The 27,420-nt window shown below is 40.1% G+C and overlaps 1 protein-coding gene and 1 long non-coding RNA gene across 3 annotated transcripts in view; one reads left to right on the forward strand and one right to left on the reverse strand.

Moving 5' to 3' along the window:
• The window catches only part of ALCAM (activated leukocyte cell adhesion molecule), a 116,973-nt gene extending 103,005 nt beyond the window's left edge, over positions 1 to 13,968 (forward strand). Inside the window, exons 12-16 of the mRNA NM_205179.2 lie at positions 1,387 to 1,519; positions 2,258 to 2,296; positions 2,616 to 2,733; positions 9,853 to 9,969; positions 11,600 to 13,968. Of these exons, the coding sequence (NP_990510.2) occupies positions 1,387 to 1,519; positions 2,258 to 2,296; positions 2,616 to 2,733; positions 9,853 to 9,940 (378 nt within the window). The 3' untranslated portion in view covers positions 9,941 to 9,969; positions 11,600 to 13,968. The remainder of the gene's footprint in view (positions 1 to 1,386; positions 1,520 to 2,257; positions 2,297 to 2,615; positions 2,734 to 9,852; positions 9,970 to 11,599) is intronic.
• Positions 1 to 27,062, reverse strand: LOC101751371. Of its 2 annotated transcripts, XR_005862042.2 has the most exons (4): positions 22,549 to 27,062; positions 15,541 to 15,694; positions 14,033 to 14,168; positions 1 to 10,543 (listed from the first exon to the last, which is right to left on the reverse strand). It is a non-coding gene; the product is annotated as an uncharacterized LOC101751371 (long non-coding RNA). The 2 variants fall into 2 exon arrangements; XR_005862043.1 differs by lacking the exons at positions 15,541 to 15,694; positions 22,549 to 27,062 and adding an exon at positions 14,885 to 15,521.
• Between the last annotated feature and the right edge of the window lie 358 nt (positions 27,063 to 27,420).

Here is a 27,420-nt window from a genome sequence, read left to right on the forward strand (position 1 = left end):
TTAGATTGAAGGAGTTTAATCAGTTTTATTTCTTTGAGAGAAGGAGGGTTAAATGATATTACAGGCTACGTGGACAGTAGCTACCTGGTACCTGCATGGATAATTTCTGATGATGAAGGGCTTTTGAATATAGCAGACAAAGGTACACAAGTTCTATCACCTACAAGACAAAGCTAAAAATAAAAAGAGAAGTTTACAATTAAAATCTGCATTTTTAAGTTATTCAGTCATTTTGCTTGGATAATGTGGTGGCTTTACCAATACATATAGGATTTACAAATACTGATGGACTGTGAAATTTGTGTTAGAAAGCAGTAAGGTGCTTGATGTAGGCATTAACTGGGGCAAGTGTCACAAGTAAAAATCAGAAAATATGCTCGCTATAGTTCCTAATGGACTTTCCAGTTTTACCCTAATGTATATGTTATTTTTGTATGGTTATACCCATTGTTTCTTACTGGAAACAAAACCAAAATGCAGTCAGCCTAGGGGAGAAATAAGGAGACTTAAGCAGCTTGAAAAATATCTGAAAAATGATCAAACTGGAATATTTTCATATTGATAACCAAAACCCATGCAGAGCATTGTCATATTTTGTCTTGACAGGAAAAATAAATTAGACATGTATACAAACAAAGACTGGAAGTATAATGCCCATTGTTCCTGCAAATTTCACTACTTCCTAAGGTTTTGCTTTAGTCCTACAGAAATTACATGACTGTGAAGACGTGCCCATTTACTTGCAACTGTAGGTTAGGAATTGTGTGTGCCTATGTAACTAATTAATCGAATGTTTTTCTGGACATGGTATTAATGTAAGAATGACGTACAGCAAATGTAAGGAACACCTCGATATCACCATTACAGCACAGATGCTGCAGGTACCACTAAATAGATGTAGCCTGCCAAAATGATTCTTGGGTGGAAACAACTCATGACTTGGAATCTTGTAAAGTGGAAATCTTACAGTGGCCATTTCCCCTTACAAAGGCATAAATGAGAAAGATCAAGCTGGAAAGAAACGGAAACTTAGAAGTCTCATTTTGGGGTTTCCTTGGAGAATTTTGTTCCTTTGATTTTCTTTAACTAGTTGGAAGGAACAAAAACAAGTACAGGGTGTGGTGAAATTCTAAAAAACACCTCTTTTCAAGTCTTATTGCAGTACATGCTGTGCAAAATGTAGATATAGCTACAAAAAAAGACTGGGTAATCCAAATGCTCACATTACCGTGTAATAAAATAATGTATTATTTGGAAAACTGAAATATTGTTGATGTTATTTCTCTCTAAACATTTTCACTGCGTAAATACAGATAATAAATTTTTTGTTCTTTACATTTTTCAAGGATACCAACCTTCATTTATTTTTTTTTTTAACCTTTTCAGACAGAGGAGACCAAATATGTTAATGGAAAATTTTCCAGTAAAATTATAATTGCTCCTGAGGAAAATGTAACATTAACATGCATTGCAGAAAATGAGCTAGAAAGGACTGTGACCTCTCTGAATGTCTCTGCTAGTGAGTATCTTCTAAAGACCATTTTCTGAAAGTTGTAGTTTCACGTAAAGTATCCACACTTCACACACAAATGAAGGCTGGATGTGCATAATGATGTTGGAACTAAGGTAGTTACCTTTTTGTCTTAAAAGGCAAGCAATGGCAAATAGAACCATAATAGTATAATAGTGTACAGAATGTGTTGATAGCTTTCTGGATGAAGTCACATAATCTTCCTTGACTAGTTATATCATGTATGCAATATATTAATTTCATATTCAATATAAGTATATAATATATATATTTATAAAGCATAAGTTAGTTTTATACATATACACACACATATGTACTTAGGAGTATTATAGTTAATATTACATCATGATGGTACAAAAGAATATACATTTGGTATACATAAAATATTAGTTCTAAAAGACAAAGTCTTGGTTATGTAGTAATAAACAATCTTTTACTCCTCAAATTCCAGTTTATCATCAGTGGTATTGACTTTTTCAATTTTCAATGAGGAAATGAATCAAGAAGCTAGTAGTTGTGAAAGAGGAGCACATAAATATTTCTGAGATTAATATTAAAGCATTGAACAAGATTCTTCGGTTGGATATCTTACAGTTATAAAATAATGGCTTTTTCTCAAAAATATTTGGCAAATATTGTATTATTATTTTTTGCGTCACTCATGCAAATAATTTAAAGTAACGTTCACTTTATAACATGTTTTATCTTTAATGTTTTTCATTTCAGTAAGTATTCCAGAATATGATGAACCGGAGGATAGAAATGGTATGTATGGTTTTCCATCCCCATAACCCTTTCTCTTGATTGTCTCAGACTAAGACATATGCAGAGTCACTGAACAGTCCTTCATAACAGGACTCAACGTGATCCGTAACAGGCAGCACCATGATTGACTAAGAACGTGACTTTCTTGAAGCTTTAAGTGTTTTGTTTTTTTTGCTTGCTCGTTTCAAAAGTTTGTTCTTTTTTTTTTTCATTTTGATGTTCTGACTCCTTTTCTTGTTTCTAATGCAAATATTTTTAAAATGCTGTAGTACTTTTCTTCGTCATAGGTTAACTCATTAATTTTTCTTCTTTGCTTCAGATGACAACAGCGAAAAGGTTAATGACCAGGCAAAGCTAATCGTGGGGATTGTAGTCGGTCTTCTGCTGGTTGCCCTGGTTGCAGGTGTTGTCTACTGGCTCTATGTGAAGAAATCAAAGTAAGAATTTATGGAAAACTTGATACTAAATTTTAAAAAATAATCATAAACACAAACATATATTTACCTGTTTTCCTTCCTGCAGCATTTCAGTAGTCTGACAGGGAACAAGTTGTTATACTAGGTGCATTTAATAGAGAAAGGAAACTTGACACTTCTGATTGGCATGCCCTAAAGCTTAACAAGACACTTCTCTTGGATAAGGGCAGCTTACTCCAAGACTTTTCATAGTTAGTTGTCTCTAATGATGTTCTACTTCCTGACAGCCAAATCTGTGCTGATATGGTACCTGTGAGTTAATTGTGGGAAGTCACCTCCTGTGTGGCTCTACTGCTACTAGAAACTGTCTACACTTAAAATTTGGGTAACTCTTCTGCTTTAAAACATGGACAAAATTGAAGAATAGATTTAAATCTTCTAGATCCTTCATTCATTTGAGACCTATAGAAGTAAAAATGGTAAAGGAAGACCTTTTGTTGCTGAAAAGATAGAAGCTGGCATCCAAATGAGTATTTTTTATCAACCTAAGCAAGCGCAGGATTTGCCATTGAGGTTTGCTTGGCTTTCAAGTTTCTGTATTATCATTCAGGCCTACTTTGAGATCATCCAGTTTATTTTTATAAGGAGTAGCCATCTTTTTCCATAATTTTAAAGAAGGCCATGACTGTGGCCCATTTGGCCTTATCACCATATATATGTCCCTAGGGAGAACTCAGAACAGGCTTGCTGTCTGGAAGCTTGTTCTTAACAACTTTTTAAATAGGGAGATTAAAGAAGTTATGCATAATAAGCACAAATCAGCACAAGTATATCTAAAAAAAAATCTTAAAGTTCTTTTTGTGACTTTTCATTTGAGCTAACTTTAATGAAATCTAAAATGTAACAGTGACAGAAAGTGTAACAAGGAATTCTCAATCTACTTTTCTTAGAAAATGATATTTTTTGGATATTACATAAGGAATGTACTCCAGACATAACTAAGTGGTTTTTGGAAGTTCTGCAAATAAAGAACTGCTGTAAATGACTGAGCACAAAACCACATTCAGATATTATAGAAGGGTGGGGGGGAGGACTGTAGCACTTTTTTTGCAAAGTTCATGATTCTTTTGGTCACAAATTAAGTAGCAATAATAGAACCATAGAATCATTAAGATTGGAAAACTAAAATCATCTAGTACAATAACACTGAGCTCCTCCTCCCACACTTTGCTACTCTTGTAATAGCATCTAGAATCATTTTCTCTCATCTGTTTTGAATATGAGAATGAGCAGTCATAAAACGATGCAGTGATTGGGTTTTTGCAAGAGGTGGTAGGATACAAGGAGGGCAGAGAAGGTGAAGTATCTTTTTCTGCACCATTATATAGTGTGGTAAGAGCCAATGAGAAACTTAGATTATAGGATGTCATTTGCTGAAATGAGCTTGTGATTTAAGATAGCTTTTTCCTCTTCAAATATAGGATACATTATATTCTAAATGGAATATTCTATATTCTTTTTTTCTTTTCCTTGTGCTCAATTTCTCTTAGACATGCGCCGAGTAAAATTAGAGCTTGAATTTATTAGAAAGGTTCACCGGGAACAAATAATAATAATAAACCTTTATAGTTAAATAATAGTCTTCCTATTTCATACAGTGTTGCTGGCTTCTGAAACCCCTAATGGACCCATTGTCACTGACAATCTCATGTTCTCAGCACATATTGAAGTTAACCTGTTTTTATCATCCCTAACTTGTGCGTGCTGTACTTGCAAGAGCAAACTGAGTGTCAGTACCTATTCTCTGACAAAGTTTTCAGCACAAGTTGTAGTCTAGGGATAAAAATAGTCCTTGTAAAAAGCACCTTACACCTTCAGATACAGCCTGTGTCCAATCACAACTGTCCATCCCTGTGCAGGCCAACAGGTAGTAGTCACTTTTTGAACCCACCCTTGAGCAGTAACTCACCTAATCTCTATCCCCAAAGCGATGCCAAAGGAAAGTCTGAGAAGGCAGCAGCACAGAACTTTCCAAGTCTGCCGAGGCAAGAAAAACATTACTTTTGTCATTATGGGTGTTGTGGTTTGTATAATCTTCTACTGTTTTGTCATCCACACTAAGTAGAAATTACACTTGTAGCCTTGGAATATATTCACAATAAATCACTTATAGAGTTATTCACTGCCTCAGCTCCACTTGATGCAAAAGCTGATTATTGCCACATATTCTTTTCACTATGAATATTATCCCATAAATCAAGGACTTTTCTGTATTCCACATCCTGCAACAAGCCCCCTCTCACATTAAGAGCTGAGGTTCCCTATCCCAGCACGTTTTATTTCTCCTTCATCTGAGCAGAAGGCCAAATGCTTGTTTTCTACAGCCTTGTCCATTTTCCAAAAAGCATATTTTAATCTAATTAGCACTGAACAGAGGATATAATATAGCACTGAAGAATCTTAATAAAATTTTTGCCATATTTCAGTTGAGCAGTTCTAGAACAGCCATCTTCTGTAAATCCTTCATATACAAAATTTTCATGTTGCCAGAAACTACTGAGAGTTCTGTACACATTAAAGGTTTAGAAAGAAAGCAATGCACCCTGCATCCCTGTTCTCCATGGAAGCACTGTGTGTAGATTGAACCTTTGCCCATTTTTGCTCTTTGGGTCTAGAGGTATGCAAATCTCCTTTTGTATGATGCTAGGAAAAGGTTAAAGTAGTTTAAAAGACAGCAAAAGTATATGCAGCTGGGCAAATTGAAGCACAGCAGCAGTCTTAAAATTGTTCATGCTCAGAGCACAACAAAATATTGAAATTCTCCTTAGATCACAGTAATCAAGAATGTTACTAGTCTCGCTCTGAAACTGAACACTTGAAGCATAGCAATTCTGCTGTACTGATACTTTATAGGAAATTAGCATATGAAACCAAATGTAGCAGGGCAAATATACAGGCAACTTGCTGTATGTTTTCAGCAAGATGCAGCACTCGCGTAGTTTTTCATGCAATTGCTTTCCAGAGAAAAGACCAAGTTGTGAACAACTCTGGAAGTGTCAGTTAACATCACAAAACTTGCATGAAAATTGAATAAATTGAATTTACCAAAATCACTCCTTTCTATATCACTGGAGTGTTTTTCTTTTTGCCTTTCTTCCTACTGATAGGCATTTGAAGGTAATTGTAGGAATTAGAAGGCAAAATTGGGGAGAATGGAAAGAGGTTGCAAATAGTCCAGATTTGCTTGGGTAAGATCCTCAGCTCCTACAGAATCCTTTCCAGTGTTACAGTTCAGTGTCTTAACATGCCTTTCAAAAGTACTGCAGACAACAAAGTTCATAGCTCTTGCTTCAACACCCAGAACTACATCTATGTGTGTTCTCTTACCTGTCATTATCACAAGCTGGATAACAGGACAAAAGGCACTGCAGATTTTCTTCTTAAGCAGAATTCCAGCTGAGGTTTAGATGCATGAGAGAAAAAGAAATTAGGGGTTAAACTCCAAAGGATATATATATGTGTGGGTATGTGTAACCTATATGTAGTGTGTGTTTACAATAAAGCAAGCAAAACAATGGAGATAGAAAAAAAAAAAGTCTTTATATTAAGAATAATGTTATCAAAAGTATCTAAACAAAATGCATGAAAATAATGGCCCCTCAACACACACACAGAAAAAACCCTGAAGACCTCATTTTGGCACTACTTACAGAGACATTTTGATTAGCATTCCCCGAGGATAATTATTTTCCTGAAGAGCGAGCATAGATAAATGAATCATGATTTTAGCAAGAGCTCGGAATGATCTGTTTTAAAAAATGATTAAAAAAAAAAAAGAACCAGCCAAGAGATATAAGTAAGCTCATATGAATACAACCAACTTTCACAATATCATAGAGCAATATCATAGAATCCTAGAATGGCTTGTGTTGGAAGGGACCTCAAAGATGATCTAGTTCCAACCCTCCTGCTGTGGGCAGGGTTGCCAACCACTAGATCAGGCTGGCCAGGAACCCATCAAGCCTGGCCTTGAATGCCTCCAGGGATGGTACAACATTGCCAAAGCATACTAAAGTAGGGGCTTATTGGATCTGTTAATCATGTGTGTGAGATGACAGGGACAAAATGGGCTGTCATGCCCTTTTTGGCACATTCTCTGGTATATGTGAGTCCGTTCAGAGTTGCCCAGCTGCTCAGATGTCATCGGGAATTCTCTCTTTAGCTACAAGTGGAGCAAGTGGACAGCAGTCAGTGCACAAAAAAATTAAGAAACAGCCGTTGAATGTTAAGGTAGCAAAGGACCATTCTCAGGTCTCAAGTCACTTCAGCAAATGGCGGAAACTCTGTTTTGAGCCATTACTCTGTTGCAAGCCCTGGCAATATCTGTCAAGCCCTGAGGGTTGGTGCCATACCAGGGTTGCCCATTCGTCTGCTGTTGGCACAGCACTGCCAATGGATCACACCGCTGCAACTCAGTCCAAATTTTGATTCTCTCTCTTAATAATACTATTTAGCACTTAAAAAAAAAAAAAACAGGAATAGAATTTGTACTGAGGTGGTGAATCTGCCCATGTATCAGCATTTAGCGATCAGCGAGATCACCAAGACAGTAGAATTGAACTTTGTATGTATTTCAGTCTCAGATGATGAAAAGCTAAATCTGTGTGGCTTTCTGACATGAAAAGCTGCTCTGATTTCAGACAAGCAATACTCACTGTGCTCCACATCAGGATTCTGGGGAACTCTCTTTCAAAGTCAGAATGCTGCCTTTCACCTCTCCATTCTCACCCTTGTTGGCTCTAGGAAAACAGAGATGGCATTTAGTGAGGGGAACACCATGGTTCCATTGAATGCAGAGCTACAGTAGAACACCTGAAAAATACATCTTGATAGCAGTGCAGGACCTACCAGCTGTAGTCATTGATCCATTTTAACCTGATCAAAGAACAGTAATGCCACTTAGTTACAGTTCCCTGTCATTAGGTGGTTAGTTGTCAGGTCATTTGAGATCCAGTCTGCCTTAGGTCCTATAAAACTGTGGATAAGAGGCCAAAAAAAGGCATCATGCTGAGCCATGCCAATTGTCTGTCCATTCCACTCACTCGTCTGCAGGAGCAGCCCCAAGTGCTCACATAAAGTGAGAGCAGATGAGCACAGCGCTGCTTCCCCACCTCCAGCTCATATCAGCTCTGGCAGTTGCCCAGATCCAGATTCTTTCAGCTTTTCATCTCTTTCCTTACCATCTCCAGTTTTGTGAAAGACTTCTTTATGGAAAAGGCTTGTTATCTGTGACAAGACAGATTCTGTGCTCTACCTAAAACAAACAATTTTTTACATTTTAATTTAATTAGAAAAAAAATAGTTTTCCAAATTTTTAAAGGTTTTATTTGTTTGGATATTTTATTTGTTTGTTTTTTAACTAGGATTAAAGAGATTTGTGAAGGGTTACTATGATCACAGGAGAAGGTCGATCTCTACCAAATCATGGGATTTTCTTCTTCATTACATCTTACATCCTTTCCTCCTGTGCACTGAACGTGCTTCCAGGCTTTTAGATATCGGTATTTTAGATAACTTGCCACTGTAGAACATGTTACTTTGGGTTTCAAATTTGGCATTTTTAAAATTAGATTTGCCTGTGACAATCAGTAGTTCGGATCTGTGTATAAGAGGGCTTACAGCAAAACTGTTTCTGCACAGACACCTGCCCTTCTGTCAGCCACACAAGCAGAACAGAGGCAGTCTGAGAGCATCAGTAAAAGGTAAATGCAACTTGGAGGCATTACAAGTTTGAACCACCAAGGAAGTAACCTACTTCAAAACCTTTCTGGTCTTAGAGTGGTTCCATTCAGCGTACTCTGTGGGATTTGGGACCCTAAATTGCACGCCCTCTGGCACTGCTCATCACACGCTTCTCCCACTGCACTCCCAGGGGTGCTGAGGAGCCAGGTGCATCGGCACCTGGTAGAAGCTCTGCTGAGATAAGTACTAAACAGTGCTTTATTGACAGTACCTTTTACTGCTCCTTCAGCTCAGGGCACACGCAGAGCTCAGCCCCAGCTCGCAGCCTTTGCTCAGATGGAGGATGCGCACTGAAACACTCCGATAGCAAACAATTGGAATTGGTGTTTTTGTGAGATACATACCTGCATGGTGTCCGCGTCCTATGTCACACTCCCTTGCCTACCTACCTGTGTCTTCATTGCATTTTGCAAGTCAGTGTCACCGCAGATCTTTACCCTGAAGCAAGGGTGAGCATATGCATAAATCTGTCACAACAGATGTTACTTTTCTGTAGGGGAAACAAATTATCCGTAGAGAAAATGCCTATACCATAATCTGCTTTGACACAAGGGATTTACTTTGTCCCACTCAAACACATTTGCCCATTTACATTTTAAAAATTGTGGCCTTCAAAATGTTATCGCAGCTCTGCAGGAATCTTTCACCTTGGCAGACAGTGAGGCTTCTCACACATTAAATGAATGGCTTAGTGGTTTTATTGTGCTAAGCCAAACTAAGCACTTTACTCATTAATTCATCTCCACCACTCGTATTAAAGACAACCTGCTATTTTAAATGAGGCATACCTCTTTTCTCCCCCTCAAACATTTACACAATCCCTTCTTTACCTAAACCTTGTCAGTCAGAGCCAGCACAGATCTGGAAGACAGAATGTTTTCTTTTTTTGGTGCTGCCTGAATTTTCATTAATTTCTTCACAGTTAAAGAGCTGCTGTCTGGAACAGCCTCTGAAAGCCAATTACTACGAGTACACAAAAGATTGCTATGTTGATCAAGATATCTTAGCCACACTTGTAACATTTTAGTACGCCTTAAAGCAAACTCTTGTTTATTGAAACAAGCTACACAATTAATTTGTCTAGATACATTGGTTTGCGCAACCAGTTCAACCATACTTTGCTAGCTCAGAATAATTCTGCATTTCCCAAGATATAAAACACACAAGTACGGCTTCAGTGGAGAAACTGGTGCTTTTGGTCCATTTACAGTCATATGCAAGCCTATTGCTCCACTCCAAACAGAACTGTAGGAAGGGGGGCAGGGAGCAGCATCATTAATGTGAGTATGGAACAGAGTGCTGTAGAAGTGCAAAAATAACCCTAATCTTTCATTCTAGGACAGCATCAAAACATGTAGACAAAGATCTCGGAAATATAGAAGAAAATAAAAAACTAGAAGAAAACAATCATAAATCTGAGACTTAAGAGACAAAACGTGTCAGTCATCATTCCAGGTGGGTGTTTAATACCATAAAATTTAACGTCTGGCCACCTCTTCTCTCCAGCAATCCATGTCTAACAATCACAGGGTTAGCTTGGCTCTGTTGCTTACCTTTTGTGCATAGGAAGCGGATAGGAAGTGGAGTGGTTTTGACTCTGATGATACGAGAACGGACTCGAGTCCCCAGCCAGTTACAAGTTCTAACCTGCATACACACACACTAAAGCAATGTGGCATTTAGATATGTTAGTACTTGTTTTTGTTGTTGTTGTTGTTGTTGTTTTGACTTGTGCACTTGGGGAATTGAAAAAAAAAAAAGAAACTGTATAGTATACCACCGTGGTATATACCTACCTGTGTGTAGGTAACACTTCAAAGGTTTTGAGTTATGGCTTTAAATGCTCACAGGAGCGCTCTTGCCTTACTGGAAGCAATATTTCTTGATGGGCTTTCTTCATCAATGCTGCAATCATTCTTCTATTCAGGATCTCACAAAGTGGTATGATTCTCCATGTGCTCTTGGAAAGAGACACTGTATATTAAGCTAGTAAAAGTGCAACAGGTATACAAGCTTGCCCAGCTGGGATCTGTGTAAAATAAAGTGTGCAAAAATAAACAGACACAGAAGCTCTGTCAGGAGTTACTGGGCACTACCAAGCACCAACAGCACCACCCAGTGCCCGCACGTCTATACACCACTGCCTCATACCCACATGCCATGTCTCACTACTTGGTCCTCAAAGTGGGAGTTCAGACCATTTTTCTGAGCAACGCAAGTAATTTTAGATTAACTTTGTGGTAGTTCACCATACTGAGTTTTCTTCAATTAATCATCAGCTGATCGTTAAAAGGGGAGTAGTAGGTGTTCAGCGGCACAGTGTTTGGAGTTCCTCAACAGAAAAGCGGATGGTGGCCCTGAGTAACTAAATAGTGCTGGATACCTGCTCTGGGCTGCAGGCCTTTAGAGCATATGGGGGGATGATCACATTTCTCATTTGCATAAGAATACAGCTCTGATTGTGGATCATTTCACTATGTTAGTGCTATCTGAAATTTTAAAATAAACCCCACTATTTTTGTACCAAAGAAGAATGATTATAGAGTATATGAAGAGATGCAGCGTTCCCATGTGCCCGTTCCTTGGGGTTTCATTGGAATTGGGAATTCCCAAATAATACCTTATGAGTGACTTAAGAGTGGAAACTACATCTGGATTTCGAAAAAGTCACAGAGGACATGCATGGCATTTCTACAGGAAAATCCTGCTGTCTCCTCAGCTGGGGGTCATTCTCTATTTATTTATTTATCTAGGCTTTGTACTTTCTACAGCATAGCAATATTGAGGGGATTAGGTGGAGATGAAATTAGCTGAAGGTATTTATTGACCCTAGCAGTTCAGATAGCATCACAAGCTTTCAGTGCCATCTTGTATTATAACTTCTTATTTAGTTGGGTCAGTAGTTCTGCATAAATGAAAGCTTATCTGTAAGTGCATTACCTACCAGATAGACTTCCTTGCTTTAGGAACTACACCTCAGCAGCTGTTCTTATCATGAAGGAAAGCGTTCTCATTAAATGGGAGTTCTGTTGGTTAACATGTTTAAATCTAAACCTGTTTAACCGTTTATCTTTTGTGTTTTCAGAGAATACATATAGACCAATTGAAGCATGAACGTGGATTGTATTTAAACGTATACAAAGAAGTGACAGCTATTCATGGTTCAAGTATTAAACAGATCATACTACCAAGTTTTCAGCGGATTTTAGACACAATTATCTCAAGCTAAAAACAAAACAAAACAAAAAAAAACCCAACCCACAGAATAACTAATTTTGGCAACAGCCATGATAATAGGTCACCATGTTGTGTTCTGTTTAAACTATTTTTTTGTAAATGTCTGCACTGAAGATTTCTTTTTGTTTGCCTTTATGTAAATTTTTTACGTAGCTATTTTTATACACTGTAAGGCTTTGTTCTGGGAGTTGCTGTTATTCTGATGTATAGTGTAATGGTTTGATTTCAATTGTTTTTATGACACCCTTTGGGCAGGTACATGTCTAATTCTGATTGTTATCAGTGAAACCTCTGCTTTGTAGCAAATACCTAAAGCGTAAGATTGTCTTAAAGGAAAATATCGATCTCCTTTTTCATTTTTAGAAGTCACGGTAAAGAGGGGAGGTGACAGTTGTGACAAAAATAAGCCGAATTTTTAATAAGAGGGAGAATTTAAGAAAGCCGAGGGAAAGCAAACAACCAGAAAGGGAATAAAGAGTTTCTATGGAGAAGGCTGGGGACTGAGCAAGGAAGACAATGAAACACTCATAGCCTACGTGCAGATGGTGGCCCGTGGTCCTTTCCTTCTAAAGCAAGGCGTGCGTTTTACTCATACATTACCTGTTGTCCTTCGTGTTAGAATTAGGATAAGGAACTGGATTTCTGGTTTGGTTTTGATTCCTTTACGTTATCCGCTGCCTTAAAGTACTGTACCTTTTCTTCATTTCAAAGAGATGTCAGTCAGAATTGGAGATTTTTTTTAAAAAAGTGGTCATATCAAAGCTGCATTTTTTTTTCCACAATAATAGAATATATATATTTTTTGTGTGTTTTGTTAACTATGCTACAGATATTGAATGCACCTTGAGATAATTTTAGTGTTTTTAACTGGTACCTAATTTATCAAACAGTACATATAATTGTAACAATGAAATGTCTATGTATCTTTAGTTACATTCAAGTTTGTAACTTTATAAACATGTTTTACGCTTGAGGAAATTTTTAGAATGGTACTGATAAGAAAATGGTTTAGAGTGAATGGCTGATAGAGAACTGTTGTTAAGGGAGGGGGAAGTTTCATTCTGCGCGGAAGGATCGTTTTGGGAAGAAAGCAATAGGCGGATTGGTGGAGGGGAACAGCAAAGCACGCAGAACATCAGGTTTCCTTTTACAAATATCCAGGGAAAAAAAGTATGTTTTTATAGACTGGTAGGCAAAAAAAGAAAAAAAAAAAAAAAAAAAAAAAAGAATATAAATAAATAAATAAAAGAAAGAGATGGACGTTAGGAAATGTATTTTGCCACTTTTGCATTATTTAGGGGGGAAGAAAACACTGTTACTTGTAAATTTGTAAAATGTTATATGTCTGGGCAGTAGTGACTGATGTCTTAATAAAAGCTTCCTGTAGTGCATTGGCATGGATTAAAATACATAAGAAGTCCTATAGACTCTATGCTGTATAAAATACTAGAGGGAAATCCTGTTATATGCCTCTAAACTTTTGATTTGTTACTATTTTATTTGGCAAAGAGGAGAAAAAGAAAATTATAATCTTGGTCAGTATTTAAACCAAAGTAAAATGGGGGAAAAACCAAAGTGATTTGTTTTGCATGGCTAAGCCATTATGTTATCTCTGTAAATATTGTGATTTTTTTTTTCTTTTTAGAATTTTGTTAAAAAAATTCTAAAATTTTTAAACACCTGTTTTTCCAAAATAAAACGTGAACACGCAAAGAAGTTACTTTATATACAAATATATCTTTTTTTCTTTTGGTGCAAGAACACTGCCAAGTGATACACATTTTTTTAACAAATCGCAGTGGGCGTGACTCTAAACAGGAAAAAGTTGCAACAGAATGCTGGGAAGGAGTATGCAAAAATCAACTGTCTGTTTATAACACTACAAATAGTTTTTAAACACAGAGAAGAAACCTCCAAAGATCATCAGGGAAAGCATAGGGAAGGGTTGAAAATGTTCGTACCACTGTCTTGGGAGCGTGGTGGAAGAAGAGAAGAAGAAAAGTCCTTCGACTTCCACAGCTATGAGAAAGGAATTGGAAGACCTTCTCATTCTTTGGGATTCTGCTAGATCTCCTATGCACTTTAAATCATCAGTCCTAGGAGCCGCGTTTTTCACTGCTCCACGTTCACTGTAGGCACGTTTCAAGAACCAAGAGTGCAAAAGAATTGATGTTTCTATCCATGCCTAAACAACAATAAAACTGAAGTATATCTTCACTTGCCTGTCTGAAATTTCAGTTTGAAAGAACACGTATGAATGCGAGTAGGGCACTTTACTTACCGAGCTCATGCTGTTGCTGACTGTGATACTGCAAATCTGTTCAACCTGTAGAATCCAGCTGGTGCAGAGAGTCCCATGAGGTCCGGGGGGTTCTGTGTGGTTGTGTGGGCCTTCTCTTGGAGCAGAGGGTCAGGACCTAGAGAGCATCAACACTCACTTAAGAGATATACAGCTGTCCCATGCTGCCTCATAGGTACCTGATACCAACCTCCATGAGGTTGGCACATGTCTCCACGTGCAACCTTGTTAAAAGAAACACTCTTGGAAGGGCTCTTAGGGGGTCCTGTTGAAATCTAATGTTGTGCACCACTCTGGTGTTCAGCACATGGGAAGGAAAAAAAAAATCCCTCCTCAGAAATGCTTTAAAAAATAACAGCACACAGTGGAAGAAAGCCAACTCTCTCGTTTTGAAGTTGGGAAAATTAAGACTGCTGTGGTGTCTGCTCGTGGCTGTACAGGAAACTGCCACTGAGCTTGGAACAAACCAAGAGGTTGTCTGCATGGTGCAGAGGCAGCATCCTGCAAGGAGAGCCCATAGGCTCCTCAAGTCAGCCATTTTTTATGCCCCCAGAAGCAATATCTCAAAACTACAGTTCACTGTAATAGATGAACAAAACACTAGCACAGAAACATGATCGGTAATGGCATGTCCAGAAGGTGAGGCCTTCTGAAGGAACAGTCAGTGCTTGGAATCCATATGACAAAAGGCAAAGCATCAGGTGGATTTTGTACTGTGTCTGAGTCCTACAGAACAGTTTACTTTCCAGGATTTTATGCACCTCCAGCTACACTTCTTGAGCTAGCAGGTGTTCAGACCCTTAACTAGTGCTAAATTCTTAATAGATTGCTTACCAGTAAAACAGACTGTCCACACCCCATCATCCATATTGTGCATGACAGGCCAACATCAACCAGTGATACAGATGGTTCAGGCAATATGTTACACCTTTCCCTGCACAGAGAGTTTTCACGATGTCCTGCTTTGAAATACAGAGACAAATCAGTAACTTTAAATTGCACACTGATTACTTGAACGTTATGAAATGCTGACATGTTTTACCCACATTGGTAGCAGCCATAGAGACAGGCAAAGGTGGTGTTGTGGTTATTTGTTTAGTTTTGAAGTAGTTTCTTCATAGAACTTGCACGTTCACCTAATGTCCTTAGCTACTGCAGTTCAGTCTGATTTACTTGTACTACCACATGTAGCTGGTAGCCAGGTACCTCCCTGTTGGCTTCATGTTTTATATTATTGCATATGTGACAGTCACATAAACACAATTATCTCAGCTAAGACTAATAATGACATATGGAGTGAGATACCCTCCTGCGTCAACCACATCTGTGCAAATGTTTTCTTTTGATTAAAAAGCATCTCCATCCAGGTATCTGCTTCCAAAAATTACCTGCTACAGCTTTTTTGAACAGGTTGTTCCTGCAGTCGAGATAGCCCAAGCTGTGGAGTTGGAGAGAATGCAGAAGGCCCGTTACTTCTGCACGTTACATACCTGTGTCTCTAGAAGAGGGTGGGATCCTCAGGCTGGCAGAAACCAGCTTAGCTCCAACGCTGAACAAGGGAGACTTCAGCCTTTCCCCACAGTACTTCGCAGGAGACTGAGCACACCGCAGTACTACAGGAGGGCAGGGAGCAAGGTGGAGAGGCTGAAAAACAAAATGGAAATGAACATACATACAAAAGAAACTCACCCCCACACATTAAAATCTGCTTCATGCGTAACACAGCACACACATTTAATGATTTGTTTCAAATTGTCATAATCAGTAACTAAGTTTATTACTTATTATCTAATTACATCAAAATCAATTTATTAACTCAGATCAACTCCATCCAGACAGCCACTCACAATCAGCCACTCGGTTCTTTAAAAGTCCTGTAATTTGCTCATTCTTCTCATTTACATTCTAAATAGAAACATTTACTCTGTTAGCAGCAAGGCACTCACTTTGATGTAGTAATGAATTTCAGCTTGAAGAGGTAGAGACTAAGTCTTATGAAATGTTGTTCCTTAATCAGAAAACAGTAATGTACCTCCCCCATAGCTCCCTCGTCCCCAAATATTTTTCTTGTTCTCATATTTCCACCTGATATGCAGCAAAGGGCTGTGCAGTTCTGCCTTCCCTGTCCTAGTGCTCCTTCTCTCATCTCCTGTGATATGCAGATTGATTCCCTGCTGCCCTCACCGTCACTCATTTATTTGTAGGACAGGTTATTTTTTGGCTCACCCTCCTCCTGCCACTCACACAACTACACATAACGTAAAATAAATGGCATGCAGGAATTTTCACCCTGATGTCAGCACAAGCACTTTATTTAAGGACACGATCTTTTTTCACGCGTTTCAGCTCATGGAGCTGTGATACAAGGACTGCTGCAGACTGCCCAGCCCTGTACTTGAGAGGGACCTGAGGGGGAAGGTAGCATCTTATTGCTTTAAGAACAGATCCAGTTTATTTAAAGTCATTTCCACCTATTTACTTTCTCACCTTCTCAACTTTCTCTGTCTTTCAGTCCAGTTTCACTCAGAAAAACACTCTGTGTAATGCAGTTCACATTAAAACAGGTGAACACATAAAAACAGGCAAATCCAGAAGAGCCACAATTCCTCCATCACCTCAAACCTACATCATCTGTCCCGATCCCTTTTTTCTCCTCACAGGTTCTCACCAAAGCGGGGAAGTAACCACTGCACGGGTACTTCGCTGATGGCAATTTGAGTTCCCCAGAGCTAGCGAGCAAACACACACATTCAGATGGTGTTGCAATTGTTTGATCATATCTACGCACCAGCTCCGAGATTTCATTACCATTTGCAGTTGTCAGAAGATGGGCGAGCCCAGCGCTGCCAACAGAGTGCATTTGAAAGGAAGAGCGTAATTGAATCTAAATTCAGGAAATGAAATGAATTAAAGAATCGAACAAAACCTCATATAGATAAAATATTTCCACAAATTCAATTTCAGCGTTGTTGATATAAAAGCGCTCTCCGTTTTTATTAATGCAAACAAAGAAATATCACACTCATTTCCTTGAGTGTAAAGAAAGTAAACAGAGACAAATGCAAGTGACCAAAGTGAAAGAAACAGGATGAGGGAATCAGACCAGACAGACTTTATGCAATGATAAAATTGGAGTTTCCGAGATTACCAGTGGGTGGAATAACACAATTCCAATTATACGTGCGGCGCCTTTCTAACCCCAAGTTGCTGTACGTGGAAGGAATTCGTTTTGCAGCACAGTCCAGTTTTGCTGTGTGTCTTCACAGGATCATAGAATAGCTTGGGTTGGAAGGGACCTCAAGAATCATGAAGCTCCAACCCTATTGCTGCATGCAGGGCTGCCAGCCTCCATATATAATACTAGCCCAGGCTGCCCAGGGACCCATCCAACCTGGCCTTGAACACCTCCAGGGACAGGGCATTCACAACCTCTCTGGGCAGCCTGTTCCAGCACCTCTCCACTCTCTTGGTAAAGAACTACCTCTGCTGAGTGCCAGGTCCCATATTTTCCTAATTCAAAATATACATTGCCGAACCACAATAGTAAGAAAGCAAATCTTTTCCTTGAGATTTATGTCAGGTAAGAGAAGTTTGGCAACCAGAGCTCTTCACAAGAATGATATTCATGGACCACCTCCTTCTACACTGTTGCTATCCTGAGAAATCAGTCATCTGATCTTTCAAAAAAGGGGCACGGGAGAGAAAGGAAGGATGAAATTACACAGAATTAAGAGCATAAGTCACTGGAAGGGCAAAATCTTTCAAGAAATGCAATAAATAAATAAATAATAGGAGATGAAGGAGATGATGACATTGCTGTGCTCACAGTCTCTGATGATACACCTTAAGTGCAGCGTTCCAACCATACGCTGTCTCTGCTGCTCTCTCTGGAGTGTTTATTCAAACATTTGCTCTCTCTTCATTATCTACACACTTTCCTACATTTACACTAGCTGAATGATGCTAATAGCTATCCCTGGGAACAGATCTGGACCCAACACAGACAAGCATCCCTTATAAAGCTGCTAGCCTCAATGGCCCTTTATCTCCAATGAAGGAAGCCATCGATCTCTTCGTGCAGCTCCAGAGGGAACAATCCTTAGCTTCAGGCAGAGGTAAAAGTAACAAATTAAAACATTCATTTAGTTGCAGTTGCAGCAGGACAGAGATTTAAACTCTGAAATGCAACTTTAACCATTATGGAAAGCGTGCAGGCAGTTGGGGTTAAGCAGGATATATTTGCTTCCTGAATAGCTGGGAAGGTCTGAGAGCTGAACAGCAGAAGCAGCTGGAGCAACCTGCTTTGCTGAGGTGCAGCCCAGCCCCCTCCCAGCACCACGTACTGAAAGAATACGTTAAACATTTGCATTTCTCCATTCAGCAAAGCTCAACTCAGGGTCCAGAAATGGACTGAGAGAAAAAAAGCTGCCTTGTGATCTGTGCAAAAGGTTGGAGCCTGTTCAGCTCCAGCACTGGGACCAAACACAAACAGTTCAGCTTCCTCACACTACGTAAGACTGCCTTTGTTATAACAATTTGGCTTTCAGTGCAAAATATATTTACATAAATTTACATGTGGAAAGTACTCAAATGCATTTAAAGGCATTATTAACTAATAAACCTATCACAAATGATATTTTAATGCATTTGGTTCTTCCACCCAGCTGGATCTTGACACAAGACGACATGAGTATGATAAGTATTCCAGCATAAAAATGCATTATTCACCATCTCTTGTGAATCTGCCTGGAACACAAGGCATGGCATTTCTTGCTGGCAGGGCATGTGGAAGAGGCATGGAAAAAAAAAAACAAACAGGGAACAAGGCTACAGTAAACAGCAAAAGAAACAGAATTTCTGATTGGAAAAACAGCCGAACAGCCATTCTGTTTCCACCATCCTGAAGAGAATTTTGGTATGAATATATCACACCAACACACCCATTCTGTCTTACTGATGCTCATTCACTACTACGTTCTGGCTGATTCAAAAGCCAACACAGCAGAACAGAGGTGGTCAGAGAGGAAGCGTCAGAAACCAAGGAATTAAGCTGGAACAAGTAATGAAGTTACTCAGAACACATTGACGCTGACCAACAATCAGTAGGAAAGATACAAAGGAAGTTAGATGAGGAACAAGAGTTTTCTGAAAAACAAACTAAAGCGACATTTGAAGTTTTCACAGGGAAAAAAAAAAAAAAACAGGTTATCCAGAAAAAAAAAATGCACTGTGGGCAACGGTAGCTATAAAGCATTCAAATAGATTTGGAAAGATGATTACAAAATTCCCCATAAAAATTTGCAAAGGAAACCAAACAGGCACCATAATATGAAACAAACCTGAACCAAAAAAATGTACCAGGATGTATGAGAGACTGAAATAGTTTTGACTGTGTAGAAATTGGTGAGCTACAACTGAGCTCTAACAAAGCTTGATATTAAATACATCACCTTTAAGCAGGGATTCAAACAATTGTAGACAACTACAGAGGACAGCCTAAGTGGAGAGGGAGTCAGACCTTCCCTTACTGCTGCAGTTTCTACAGGGGCACAGCCATACAATGTCCCATTTCAGAAAAATTACTGCTTGTTTGTTATCTCAGGGTACGACTCTCCCCATCTGGATTAGAGCTTGAGACATAAGATAAAACCATAGAATCATAGAATTGTTTGAGTTGGAAGGGAACCTTAAAGGCCATCTAGTCCAACTCCCCTGCAATGAACAGAGACACCTACAGATAGATCAGGTTGCTCAGAGCCTGGTTCAGCCTGGCCTTAAATCTCTCCAGGGACAGGAGATACATTGCATCTTTGGGCAACTTGTTCCAGAGCCTCACCATCACCCTTATGGTAAAAAAAACTTCTTTCTTTTGTCTAATCTAAGTCTTCCCTCCTTCAGTTTGAAACTATCTCCCACTGTCCTGCCACAACAGATCCTGCTAAAGTGTCCGCCATTGCCTTCTTTCCTGTAGCTCCCCTTTTAGATAAGGAAAGGCCACTCTCAGGTCTCCCCAGAGCCTTCTCTTCTCCAGGCTGAACAGCCCCAGCTCTCTCAGCTTGTCCTCACACAGGAGGTGTTCCATCCCTTGGATCATTTTTGTGGCCCTCCTCTGGATCCACTTCAACAGGTCCGTGTCTCTCCTGTACTGTGGACTCCACATCTGTGTGCAGTACTTTAGGTGAGGTCTCACCAGCACAGAGTAGAGGGGCAGGATCACCTCCCGCAACTTGCAGGCCATACTGCTTTTGATGCAGCCCAGGATACGGTTGGCTTTCTGGACTGTGAGGGCACATTGCTGGCCCATGTCCAGCTTCCCTTCCACCAGTACTCCCAGGTCCTTTCCCACAGGGCTGTGCTCTATACTTACATCCCCCAGCTTATACTGATAATGGAGGTTGTCAGAACCCGGGTGCAAGACCTTGCACTTGGATGTATTGAATCTCATGAGGTTCACCTGGGCCCTCTGCTCAAACCTGTCTAGGTCTCTCTGGATGGTATATTGTCCCACAGATGTGTCAACCGCACCACACAGCTTGGTGTCATCTGCAAACTTGCTGAGGGTACACTCAATCCCACTGTCAATCTCATTGTTGAAGATGCTAAAGAACACTGGCCCCAGTACTCACCTTTGAGGGACACCACTTGTCACTGATCTCCATACAGACACTGAGCCATTGAACACCATTCTCTAGGTACAATCTCATAACCAGTTCTTCATCCATCTAACAGTTCTCCCATCAAATCCATATCCTTCCAATTCTGAGAGGATGGTAAGGGGGACCATATCAGAGGCCTTACTGAAGTTCAGATAGATGACATCAGTGGCTCTTCCCTTCTCCAGTGACACAGTTATGCCATGATAGAAGTCCATAAGGTTAGCCAGGCAGGATCTGCCCTTCATGAAGCCATGCTAGTTATCCCATATCACCTCCCTCTCTTCAACATGTCTTAGTATAGCTGCCAGGAGGATCTGCTCCAGGATCTTCCCTAGCACAGAGGTGAGGCTGTCAGGTCTGTAGTTCCTTGGGTCATTCTTTCCACCCTCCCTAAAAATGGGTGCATCACAGCCTTTTTTTGCAGTCACTAGAAACTTCACCTGACCACGACTTTTCAAATATCAAGAGTGGTATGTCAAGTGCATCCGCCGATTCCCTCAGGACTATAGGGATATAGGAACTATAAGGACGGGGACTACAATGTTGACTGTTTAATCAGCATAGTACTAACAGTTAAAACAAATAACCTAATTCACTAATAAACAGACTACTGTTACCAATTTACATTTACATTATTTGGCTTGCTGTCAGACAAAACTACAAGGCTACTTCTCGTTTCTAAGTGCTGTTATCTACAAAGAACTATTGAAATATGCATCTGTCACCCTTCTCCCCACACCATTTAATATTAGGATGCAATTTATCCTCTTTGGTCTTCCCATCCTACTCCAGGACATTCTAAAGCAGACTTGACATATAGTCCAGAGAGTTTTGCTATGGCTTCCCTCCAGCATCTCGGTGACCTTTGGTCTGTGCGACACTACCACCTGTGGAAGTTCATACAGCTGGAAAATCTGCTCACCTTTGTTCTTTATCTGACTTTTTCATCATATTTTCCTTTCTTTCCGTTTCTGAGCACATCTTTTTGCTCTCCTTATGCCTCTTTTTCTATGCCCAGCCTTCTCCCACATACAACTTGCTCCTATTACTTTTCCTCTGTTGATCCCAAACAGTCCACACTGCTGTGTGAGGTTACATGTCCTCTAAGACAAAAAAAAACTACCTCATCCTTGATAACCACTTTTTCATTCCAGTTAAATATAAGCATTTTTCTACATACTGCATGAAGAGTGTGCATATGACTGTTTCCACTCTCAGACAAAATCCAGTTCTCATTCAGATGGCGGATTGCAAAGCGCTGCCCTTGACATGTTCTTTGGACATTCTTGGGGTTTCCTGCAGAGCTCTTAGAATAGGAGACCTGGTATTCCAGGAGCATATCCTGCTCACAAAGGGTAACTCAAAGGGTGCCCCTCAGGGGTACAGCCAAATGAACCATTTTTTGAAAAAGATAGATGGGAACCATCCAGCTCTAATGCTGTAGCAGAATAAAGCACAGAAACTGTGTCAATGTAAATCTAAAGACTCTAAATCCAAAAAGCTGCAATTCAAAGAGGAAGTGGAAATGTTGATTCCCATATCCCTAAATGAAGCTGAGTATCATTAACTATGTTCTATATTCCTTCGCAGCAAAGCAAAGCACTGTGTAGAGAATGTCCAAAGCCATTTGTACCAATGACTGAAGTAACCACCATGAGCAGAGACTGCTGGGAGCAAGGAGCTGTTCCCCCCCCCTCTCACACATCTCATGTGAGTGAGTGTGCCTGGAGAGAGGAATGTCCCACGGGGGGCATATTTTAACCAGGGAAAGCTTTAGGTATGCAGCAAAACATCATAGTTAACATTAACAGGGTTTTGACTGCAGGTAGTTAACTTACTCACCACAAAGATCAAGCAATCATCACGGCACATTCTTCTGACCCGTAATTGCTCTTGACAGCAGGTGGAAGTTTGTAGTTGGAATTTGCAGTCCATCTCCGCTTGCACCAGAGATCATTTCCTCTCAGTACAGCCCTGGTGCCTGCAGAGCAAGGCAGCATTAATGGTGTGTTTTTGTGTTTTTTTTTTTTCCCTTACTGATGCTGAGCAGTCTATGATTCATAATGCTGGCACCAGATCCTATTCTGATGAGAAATGTAAGCTTAGCATTACTTATGTTCCTAAATATGTTAGGCATTTACAATATGTTTTTAACAGCTTTCCAGCTGATACACTGAATTTGTGTTATACTGGTTTGAATGAATGCAAGAAGAATGACAACAGGTTGGTGCGTGGAGTTCTGCTGGCCATTGCTAAACCTGCTGAGAGAACCCAGCTCCATGACAAGATGTACAAGAATGATTTTCTCCTTTTCATCTAAAATCTGCTCTCTGCCAAAACCCAAACTTCATTACCATTTTAGAGAAAACTACTTTGGCAGTTACTTATTGCATTTAATTAACCCATTCATGAAGTGCTGGTGACATTGTTTAGCATAACACTTCTTAATGAAAAGGTTCAACAGTCAGAACTGCTCAGAACTTTTCCAGCACTGAATGGGGCTGCAATCTGCGTGGCCACTGTTTAACTGCTATATTCAGCAAATACAGCCTTGTACCATAGTACACTCAGGGTCCTCTACACAGCCAAACAGCAACCCAGCAGGTTTTTCCAAACACTGTACTGTGTAATCACTTATTTAAGTTAGAGATAACACTTGCATGACCCCTCATTACTATTTTTATTGCAATTAAATGATTTGACACACTTCTACCTGGTTGTTGACTAAAAGTCTCAGTGTGCTATCCTGTAACATTTAGCCATCATCTCAAAGCTTTGTATCATGTTCAGAATCTCATGAGGAATTCAGATGCTATAATTTTATTATCAATTTCTTAATGAAAGCAGAACATCATATTGAAGCTAATCTGTTCTGTTGACACAACAAGCTTCAAACTCCTGGCTTATTCCTTCCTAATCAGAAGCCTAATCAAATTTTACTTGTTAATATGATCTGATTATTAACCTGCTCAGGAAGAAATTATCCCTTTTTGGTTTTTCACATCAGGAACCTCCTGGGCTCACCACATACACCCAGGCACTGGCGAATGGTGGCACAGACTTCCCACCTTGTCCTTGGCTGGGATGTGGTCTCATCACCTCTCAAATAGTGAGTGAAACCACCTGCGTGCGAGCAAAGCCTTGCAAACATCATGCTAGAGGGCCAGGCCAGGGTGCTGCTTTGCAGGCTGTGCTCCTTGCTCTCAGCCCACTGGCTGATGGAGCTCCATCCAACACATGCCAGACAAAGGCATGTGCTGGATTCCAGCTGCTCCTCCAGCTCACTGCCCAGAGAGACAAGTTTATTGCTCTTTCCTCTGGGGCTGGCAGCTATTACTTAACTGCCTCCCCGCACTGAACCATTGATAAAGCTGTTCGAGGGTTAGCAGCCTCTTGCCTTGCATGGCAATATAAGATCCTGCTGCACTGTGCCACAGCATCTGCTGCTTGGGATCAGGGACAAGGAGGAAGCCCTGTGACAGGAGGCTCTGGAGAGAAGGTGGGATGGAGTGTTACACAGCCCCAGCATGAGGTTGCTGGCGTGGAGGAATGTGATCAAGAAAAACCAAAGGAGGGGAAAATGCATTCCAGGGAAAGAAGGGAGGAAATGTGTGGGAGTGGGGAGCAGAGATACGAAAGGACAGACCTAACATGCAAAGTGGTGAAAGAAAACAACGGGACAGGGAAAGGGTGCGAGTCAACACTGATAAGACAGTGAAGCACTACTGAGAAAGATGCTGCTGCTCCTCCAAGGACAGATGAGGAATGACAGAGGCAGGACAAAAATGACAGGTTACCTGGAGAGTACAGGCGATGAACTTCTTCAACACTGTCTTGTTTTATACAGCCACTTTCAAAAAATATTCCATACTGAAAACACACTAGATTTGTACGCGCAAAGAAGCATTAGATTAAAAAGAGAAAGGAGAGAGAAAAGTGGAACAGAGATAAAAAAGAAAATGCCTGGTGAATTCTACCTTGTGCTTCCAATTTCCATGGCTGGCATCCAGGATGGATGTGGAGACTGTTAACACTCGCACTGATCAGTGCTCCTGCTTGGAGACTGAGGGAGGGAGGGCTTCAAACCTTACTGAAAAACATGTGCTTCTTCAGAGCACAATCCCTCAAAAAGAGGGAGCAGTGATGAGAGTGAAATAAATGATAACATTCCCTCCACCACACAGCGACAAATATAAGCTTCCAATTCAAATTACTTGATCTGAATGAGTAAACAAATCCATCTGATGATAGATGGAAGCCACCACGGACAGCTCAGGAAACAAAGTATTAGAAAATCATTCTAATTACCGTGAATCTTAGTAGACTCAAAGCATTCAGGGGTCATCTATCAGAATTAAAGCATGCTGTGATTAGAGAACTGCATTAGGATGGGATACATTTTGCATTACAAGAGAGCTTCCCAAAATTAAAAACAACATACAGGGAAAAATGTCATTCCTTTGAGCATGTCCTGAAATCTAAGACAACTTGTAATTAATATGCATGCACAATGACTTGCAACTTGGTGGGTAATATCACTGTCATGTGTCTTTTTAAAACTTGGTAATTTTAATGCCATTTTTTATTAATACGATTAATGCAAGCTATTTTGTATAGATGAGAAGGAACAGAAACAAATCAAAGATAGCTGTCCGCCTCATTTAGATTCAGATCGGTAGAAATGTGTCCTGAGATATCAAATGGTAAGGAGAAGAAAAAAAAAGACGACTCAGAAATTGAACCATTACTTACAGAGGAGGGTTAGAAGTTGTCATTCATATAAGGGAATCTGTTCAACCATACTTTGGGGCATAATCATACCCTCTGCAGAATGCCAAGATAATGGATAAGAATTTCAAAGGAATTTTAATAAAAGACAATACTGTGAAGGCTGTAAATGAGTTTTAGATTGACAAACACCCTCGAATAGTGAGCTGGAAAATTAGAGAGGCAGCTTAATCCACACTGCCTTGATTTAGGCTCATCACACTCACAGTATGTCCACTAAAATGTGGGGCCACCGTTTATGAGAAATGAACTTTTTTTCTATAATTTGAGACTCTATTACAAATGAGCATGTGCTGCTGCAGCTCAAACTCAAGGCAAAAGGAGACAGAAGTGCTTGGTAACTCTGAAAGTCAAGCCTATGCTATCTCAGGTTAAAACGTGGGACAACTTCAATTTACTCAGCAGCACTGCTCCAAGCCCGTTCTCCCATAGCTGTGTTCTCTCACAAGGCCCCACAGTCCCTCTCTCCCCTCTGCCACCTACCATGGTATGGGAATGGAGCAGATGGCTTGTCCATGCAAGTGATCCTGCAGGAAGTTCCACTTGTCTTATGTTTGCTATACAGCTGAAGAACGACTGCTATGTTTTTGTGAAATATGGGGCTGGCTCCATATATGTTTTATTTCAGGGTTTCATATATACCCTGCAGTAAATCCTCTACACTCAAGAGGATGTGTCCTCCTACACACACACACAAAGGATGTTCAGGGAGCTGGATTTTTCAGAAAAGCTCTATGCCATGCTGTGCATACACAATGCCTTGTCTGTGCAGGTGTGTTCAACTCAGCACAAAGCTCCTTCAGAGAAGGACAGAAGCCCTTTGGCCCTTACAGGATGTAGGTTTCTGGTAAGACTTTTGGTCGAACAGTTTGGAAGTTGAGGGGGAAAAATGCTATCCATGCATTCAATCAATTCTGAATGCTGATACAAGGGTCTTCACGGAGAGAAAGCTGAAAGAGTAGAATGAAACCAATGCTGAAGCGAGAATCTATTGAGCACCCTGATTCTGTACTGGTACCGAGTCTAACTGAGCTAAATATTCCAGGTCTGGAAAGTGTGATGTATACCCAGGAATCAGTTTCTGGACAACTGCTTTTTTTGGTTGTTGTTTCTTCTTTTATTGACAGAAACAACAAGCAGGAAGACTCTTTTACTTTACTTTCCCCCTTCCTCTGCCTCCTACTACTGCATTTTTTGTCAGATCTCCATCCTAAAAAGCCTTCCTCCAGCTAGTTTTCTTTTTTTCCTGATAAAAAGCAAAGGGAAAAGAATCGGTCTTCCACCAAAAGCCTTTTTTTTTTTTTTTTTTGGCATGTCATTACTTTTACTTCAAAGTGTCTCAGTGGCCTATAAATCTTTCCCATCAGCTTTATATATTTGCCATAACGTTACCCTTTATTACCTGTGCTGCTGCAATTCTCCCTCCTTTCCATCTTTGATCTTGCTTTAATTGAACATTGCTTTCCAGTAAGCTTTTGGTCTTGTGGCCACATATTTGGGCAGTAATGTGACTCATCTTCCTCAAGCATATGATTGGCACAGGTAATTAGACAAAAGAAGGAGCAGCGTGTCCATGTTCTTGCTTGACGGGGACTGAAGGAAAGATCCCAGTTACTGAAGGTGCAGATAATGCAAATGCTGTGTTGTCAGGAGTAACCTCACTCAGGGTGCTTACAGCACCTTCTGCAGCAGACAGAAACCGAAGCAGCTGCAAAGTCAATCTTCCATCAGAGCACATTCAAAGCAAATTTCCATGGCAAGGGCCATAACGCCAACCCCCTGCAGCCAAACAACGCATGAGATTGTTTTAAAAAATGAATTAAAATAGTGCAGATGTCCCAGGAAAGAGGAAGCATACAATTAAACAGAATTTTCAAATAGCACTAACCAGCTGGAATCCTCCCCTGTTGAGCAACAACCAAGTTG

This window comes from Gallus gallus, chromosome 1, assembly GCF_016699485.2.
Source record: "Gallus gallus isolate bGalGal1 chromosome 1, bGalGal1.mat.broiler.GRCg7b, whole genome shotgun sequence".
NCBI classification, from domain to species: Eukaryota; Metazoa; Chordata; class Aves; order Galliformes; family Phasianidae; genus Gallus; species Gallus gallus.